The sequence below is a fragment of the Penaeus japonicus genome, unplaced genomic scaffold (assembly GCF_977035675.1).
Source record: "Penaeus japonicus unplaced genomic scaffold, GWHDUDI00000001_assembly GWHDUDI00000018, whole genome shotgun sequence".
NCBI classification, from domain to species: domain Eukaryota; kingdom Metazoa; phylum Arthropoda; class Malacostraca; order Decapoda; family Penaeidae; genus Penaeus; species Penaeus japonicus.
This window is the reverse complement of record NW_028234420.1, coordinates 37,394,966-37,402,465: the sequence shown is the minus strand read 5'-3', so window position 1 is coordinate 37,402,465 and position 7,500 is coordinate 37,394,966. Positions and strand designations below refer to the sequence as shown.

General features: G+C 36.0%; 1 protein-coding gene across 3 annotated transcripts in view; it reads right to left on the bottom strand.

Annotated features, from left to right (window-relative positions):
• The window catches only part of LOC122245993 (uncharacterized), an 11,596-nt gene extending 6,613 nt beyond the window's left edge, over positions 1-4,983 (bottom strand). Inside the window, exons 1-6 of one of the 3 annotated variants that reach the window (XM_043004220.2) lie at positions 4,767-4,983; positions 2,607-2,749; positions 1,976-2,164; positions 898-1,131; positions 189-404; positions 1-61 (exon numbers count right to left, since the gene is read on the bottom strand). The exon at positions 1-61 is cut by the window's left edge and continues 143 nt beyond it. In XM_043004220.2, coding sequence (XP_042860154.2) covers positions 1-61; positions 189-404; positions 898-1,131; positions 1,976-2,164; positions 2,607-2,715 — 809 coding nt within the window. In that variant the 5' untranslated portion in view covers positions 2,716-2,749; positions 4,767-4,983. The remainder of the gene's footprint in view (positions 62-188; positions 405-897; positions 1,132-1,975; positions 2,165-2,606; positions 2,750-4,766) is intronic. The other 2 variants (XM_043004218.2, XM_043004219.2) reach the window with 2 other exon arrangements.
• Between the last annotated feature and the right edge of the window lie 2,517 nt (positions 4,984-7,500).

The following is a 7,500-nucleotide window of genomic DNA, read 5'->3' as shown; positions in this document are numbered from 1 at the left end:
CCTGCTGCAATCTTCTTTCCAGTGTGGGGAACTTCCGGGGGTACCGGGCATAACACAGAACCTAAAACAATTAAAAAACAATAAGTAAGTTCTTACCTATCGGTGGTCTATTTCATTACATCATGGAAGTTACAACAATGCATATTGAACTAGACTGTTATTTCAGACAATTCAATTCATAAACTTACCAATGAGCTCGGGAGAAGGTTTGCACACAGGCTGAGTTCTGGGCATCCAATTCCCCGTCTCATTGCAGTCGAACAGATCCCCACCACGGAGGGTGTATCCTACGTGGCACACAAACTGAAGCCTTGCGCCAGGAGGGTACTGAACATCTGATGATCCTGTGACCTCAAGATAGTAGCCATTCATCACAGGCTCTGGGCTCATGCACCCTTTACTCACTGAAATAAACATAGAAAATATGAAGCATAGCACTTGGCCGCAGCCAGTGTAGGCAAATATCCCAAGGTGTTAGGCTTATGCATTTGAAATATCCTGGCGTTTCAACCATTTGGAGTCAAAACAGCCCTGGGTTAAGAGTGACCTTATATCTGAGAAGCAATTCTGAGGTTGCAATGTATTCACAAATTTATCTCTAAGGCAAATGACACTTCATTATGGATACTTTGGAAAAAAAAAAGTTTTGTACACTAAAAAACTTGCCCTTCCTTTAAAAAATTCATCATGGTATATCATTACCTAATGTCTTAATAATTGTTCTGATCTTCAGAAATGACTGGTGATGTTACCAGTTCTGAGATTACTTCCTAGGTGTAGGGTTAGCCACTTAAGTGAGCAGAGTGGGCAGAGTCTCTTGCAATTTCTTGTGAATATAGTATAGACAAAAATCCCTTTACTTTCACGAAGCAACAGTAGGACACGCAATTCACTTACCACATCGCGGGACTTCCCCCATCCACAGGCCTCGGAGACATATGTGCCTCGAATGGGACGACGGATGCAGCCAGTATCCCAAGTTGCAAGAGTACTCTGCAACACTTCCCTCCTGGAACCGGTCAACTTCACTCAGGCCGTCCTGGTGAGATCCAAGAAGCAGATTCTCCCGTTCTAACACCTGCACTGAACCATACTCTATGTTGGGTGGTGGTTCACAAAGCATAGTTATAGCTGTGGGGAAAATAGATAATAACATAATTAATGTCAAGATCATTTTGTAACTTGTTGTTCATTAATCATGCTTTTGCTAAATTTGAATCTTCACTATCAACAAAATATCTGAAAGCTAAAACTAAAACTTCAAGTACATCCTTAAATTACTTGATGCATTTAAATCATAAGTAATGAAAAATTTTCATGCATGGAATAGATAAAATTTAAAGAATGTTATAAAAAAAATTGAACAATACTGCTCTGTATCCACTACTGATCCAATTGATTCCCATCAATACATGTATTACCATTCAAGGTGTACTTTGCCTTGTTAAGCACATTTAGCATCACAGAACACATTTTGCTCTTTTTAAGATAGAAAAGAATGAGAACTTCAGCATTATTTTGGTAATATGCAATGCTAAATTCTTAATTCCCTTACAGCAATTAAGGTAATGATTAGATGGCTAATAGATCCTCAATATCCTCTTTAATGTCAAGGTAATAATATGAAGAAAATCAGAAAATGCCACAACTGTTTATTTGTGTTTTTCATTTTCTATGTACAGCATTTACATATGGATGTCTTTAGGCCATACTTTGTTTAACCCATTCACGCCGGGGCAATTCCAGCTCTGAATGGTCAGAATGCCGGGGTTTTCGAATGCATAAACCTAACGCCTCATGATTCTCGGGCACACTAGCCACAAGCCTGGGCTGTCCACTCACTCACCCCGAGCACCAGCCTTGACCAAATATCTCGTCGCCGGCATTTGACCCAAAAACCACGAAACGTGTCAGCGCGCCATCCGGCGTGAATGGGTTAAGACTGGGTTTAAGTTCGAATGAATAAACATCATACCTTCACATTCGGGGATTGCTGAAAATCCTGCGAGAGTGACCCATGCTCCCTCATCTGTGCAGCGTAGTCTGTTCTCCTCCTGCAGAATGTACCCTCCCGAACACACAACTTCCACAGTGGCCCCAATCTGATATGCGCGTTGCACGGGAACAATTGCACCGTTTGGTATCTTGGGAGGGGCACAGTGACCTGCAGTAGGTGACAAATTCTCTTATGTCCTCCCAAAACAACTAGATTTACTTTAACTATCAGAAGAATAAACTATTATTGGGTCATCAGCCATGATACATGGTGAAGATTCTAAGTAAATTATTTGTATCAATAATCAATATGAGCTTAAAATGACTTTTGGCTAAGGACATAAAGACTTGTACTTAATAAATGGAAGCACATCTAGAAATGCTGGATTTTTTTTTTTTTTTTTTTTTTTTTACCTTCCCTTTATCATCTAAAAAAGAAAGACTCATGTATCAAAACTAACATATCTTGCAAATTCAAGTAGACATGTGTAAGACTCTGTTTAAATAAACAAAGTTTCACAAATTACTTGAACTTATATGTACTGAGATTTTTTTTTTTTTTTTACAGCTGGTAGCGACGTAATCTGACAGAATCCACCATACACACTAACCGATGATAATTTCATCCCTAGCAGTGATCATGGAAGCACCACACCAGTTAAGTGTGAGCATCAGCACGGTCAAGACCAGTTCCTCCTGGCACAGTCGGTTTCCATGCATGTTGGTCCTCTTGGTTCACCTGCAAGAAGCCTATCTGAGATGTGAAGAAATGTCTTTCATGGGCATTTATATAAACATGTATTCATTACTATTATTGCCTATTTCCCTTTTTGTGAATTTTAAATATACGTTTCTTGACATAGGCATAGATATGGAGAAACACAAACACAGACACAGACACGGGCACAGACACACGCACACGCACACACACACACACACACACACACACACACACACACACACACACACACACACACACACACACACACACACACACACACGCACACTCACACACATACATTTGTGAGGACAAAACACATAAAAATGTGCTACTCATAAAAATATTCCACTGTAATTACTGGAAGCCTTGAATCCCAATGTGCATTTGCACTTTTTTGACACTCGCCACATAACCAACTATGTCTGTCAATACATTAATGACATGATTTTTTTAATAAATAAAAAATCATGAAATTCAAAAATAAAGTGGAATACACAAAAATGTGAAAGAGACACTCAGGCTTCCTGATAAAATATATATACTTTTTGAAGCAACAAGTATTTATTTTAACAAATATATGACATGTGAAAACTATAGGCTAACTGACAATAAGTTGCAGATTCTGGTGGATTTCTTTCCCATGTTTTTCTCTTCAAATGACATATCTATTCCTATTAATTTCATTCTTATTCCTATCTATCAAATAAACACTATAAGTGGCATAGGAGTTGTAGGCCAGTATAATCATACACAATGTTAAATGTGAATGTCAAAGAAAACTTATAGATATACATGTATAAAAATCATCTGTCTCCTTCATATCCTTATGTGAACAAAATTTGTTATGTACCATCTCAATTTGGTATATAATCATAAACACTTGTTTTCTAAAATCACTTCAATTTCAAATTAAATTAATAAAAATTGCAGAATTTATGTATTCATCAAAATTCACCTTATATCAACTGAGGCATTTAGAAAGCAATGGGTTACCTCAACAAAGTCTGTTTTGAGATAAATATATTTAAAGTAAGTGTGAGGATTCCGTGTAACATATCATAAACTAAAACACTCCCCTGGACATTCTGAAGATATTCCAAAAAAAATAACAATAATAAACAAACAAATCACTTTGATGACATGTTATTCATGATTGATCCTTAAAGCATATTTTTAGAGTATAAGAAAATGAATGATAACAATACATTCAGGTGTATTAATGAAAACTTTGACAATAGACAAAATATTAAGTAAGCATTTAAAAAATCTAGGTATAGTTGTCTGTATAATTAGTTTAATCAATTATAATAATAATATAGTTGTATATATAATATAGTTGTCTGGATAATCTGAATGTATAATCCACCAAAGAGAGAGCAGACAAACAGCAACAAGAGCGCGAGTACACTCCTGCCGCTGGGTGTGGCGGGGCTGATGCTCGGTTTTCCTTCACAGGACCTTTCCTCTCCGTTACAGCATGTTTCACCCTCTGTCTTCCTATCAATAACTCAATTCCACAAATTCTCTATTCTGAAAGATTGCTGAGTCTGCCCCTTGTATTCTAGATGCCTCGATTATCTATAATAGTTCCTTGTGTTGCACATAAAAACACTAATTAAGGGTAGCATTAAGTGAAAAAAGTCTTATCTGACACGGAGACCCATACAATGAGAATCTATATATGCTTAAAAGACATAAACAGTATCTTTTTTATATAGTTATATTAGCTGTGTTCTAACCAAACCCAGTTAATGTTGTGTATGACAAAAAGTCTACAAAGGCCTAATCCAATAATGGCACAGTGAACAACAACCACAATGCCCTCCACACTGGATGCTCTGGAAAAGGACAATAAACCAACAGACACAAATAACAAGTTCTATGAGTTTTGTTTACCTAAATTGTAAACAACCCTTCCAATATATCTAAGCACACCATTTCCCGCAAACTAACACAAAGCAGGAGTGAGTAAACAGTGATTACACACAAGAGAGTAACACGTAAACAAGAACGTAAACAAACCAGAAGCAAGAATAACAAGGATACAAACCTTCAAATTCACTGGTAAGGTAAACCCTCCATCCTCTCTCCCACCTGGTAATTAATAAACCGATTTACAATACTCCTTTCCCCTTATTCTGATAGAGGGCTTAAGACTCTAGTTCAAAAACCTACAGCCTTTGCGAAATACAGACGAAATTTTGAGATTTGTTTTTTGTTTACATTCGCCCGACAACACACACAATAACATCGTCTGCATCGTCTGAGCCTTGGTCATGGGTACTACATCTTTTAATTCTGGAATCTTAATTACGAATCATTCGTTTATATCCACCACTTGCGTATTCCCATATTACTTATCATAACATTTTAAATTCCTTTTTTATTCTACAGAAAGAGAAAATTGCTTCCTTGGATGAATGCAGCGTATTCAGGCACAACATTTAGAAGATGTACATAATATCGCATTCCTATAGTTTATAAATCTACTTTTGTCATGTAATATCAAGTGCGTATTTTATACAGTATTAATGATATTACTGCCGTATGAGACATAAGAATTACAAATACATAAGCATGATAATGGGCATGAGCCGAGTATGATGATAACTTATATAATTGTATTTCTGTTCTATTATAATGATGATAATACTAGCAATAACGATATCAATGATTGATTACGATCACTACAGTCGTACGAAAAGCTATAAAAATGATGATTATAATGGAAATTAGTGTATATTACTGACATTAATAAGGCTTATAATAACAATGAGGATGATGATAACGCTAATGATAATGATAAGAACAATAATTATGATAATAATTACAATAATGGCAATAATAGTTGTAGTAATAATGGTAATGATATAGTATAATAACTAGTATAATCATGAACATGATGATAATGATATTGATATTTATAGCAATAATGATCATAACGAAACTAATGAGTTATTTGTGGAATTCATGTTACTCTTATCTCTTCATTATTATTTAAAGTAATCATCACAAAATCACATTTGTCATGAATATCATTACCATTGCTACAGGCATTATCATTCTTATTACCATTGTCGTAAACATCATTAGTACAGTTCTAACATCATTGTGATTATATATCCCTACCATCATAATTATCATTGATATTATCATTACTATCATTATCATTATCATCATAATCATCATCACTATTATTGTCCTTATCATCATAATTATCATTATCATCAGTATCATTATTATCACCATCATTATATAATCATCCCTATCATCATTATAGTCACCCTCGTTCTTGTCTCAATTCTCACCATTAAGGTTATCATCCCTGTTATCGGAAGTATTTTGTTCTGTCACTTCTAATTCCCCGAAAACTTCTCCCCAGGAAGCGCTATTACCTGTAAAAGGCTCGTAATAAAGTTAATGATGAACCCTTTTTTAATTTACAGCTTTGTGACGTTAATCTAAGCTTGGAAATAGGTTTAATTACGCTTTTATAAGGAGTCTTCATCCACGGGTTACCCCTGGGACATGTATTACCTTTTGACGCCACTTCTTCTGAACGCTGCACTGGATATTTCAAAACAAAAAGTCGAAAATTAAAAAATTAATAAAAAATCATTCCCATTGTCTTCCAAGGTAGTATATTTTGGGGTGAGAAATATGATTGGAATTGTTAATCGCATGTCCCGTTTACTAATCCAACATATTTTACTGATAAATCATCCCATTCATTTGCATTTCTAAAACTCAAGGTAAAAAACAAAAACAAACAAAAAAAAACAGGAAATTCTCTTTATCTATACTCTATACTGTTTTTTCTTCACTTATTTTAGTCAAAGTGACAATAATGATATCAATAATAATCGGAAGGAACTACAAAAATAACAATGAGTATGACAATAAGAACCGGCCACACGCACACATACATACATACACACACACACACACACATATATATATATATATATATATATATATATATATATATATATATTTATATATATATATACATATACATATATGTGTATGTGTGTGTGTGCGTGTGTGTGTGTGTGTGTGTGTGCGTGCTTGTGTGTGTGTGTGCGTGCGTGTGTATGTGTGTGTGAACCACCATTACCGTTAGCAATGGGATAGAGGAAATTGTTTACAATAAAGGCATGGTTTGCTCACTGTAACCAGCAGACTGCTTGTTTATATTGTTAATTTTCAGTACACTACATTCAATACGACACTTGTTAGTACTGCATAATTTTGAATATTGAAGAGCAAAGTAACACCAAACCATTTTGTTAATTTAATTACCTTTTCATAAAAGGGTAAGAATGATGTCAGGCTTACATTTCGCATGGTGAAGCATACGGTCGCAATTATGTATTGACAATGTATCAGTCCCAAATATGTATTGACAATGTATCAGTCCCAGGTAGTTTAACAAACGCTTGAAACGTTTTTTTTTTTTTTCAGGGAATACTCACATACATACATATCCATATATATGTATTTGTACCTGACGATAATTCCTACGTCCGTCAGCTCGCTCTCAGGTCGGACCGCTTGCTCCCACTCCCACTCCCACTCCCACTCCCACTCCCACTCCTACATCCACTCCCACTCCCACTCCTACTCCCACTCCCACTCCCTCTCCCACTCCTACTCCCACTTCCACTCCCACATCCACTCCCTCTCCCACTCCTACATCCACTCCCACTCCCACTCCCACTCCTACTCCTACTCCTACTCCTACTCCCACTCCCACTCCCACTCAAGACGTGCTCTGGTTACCA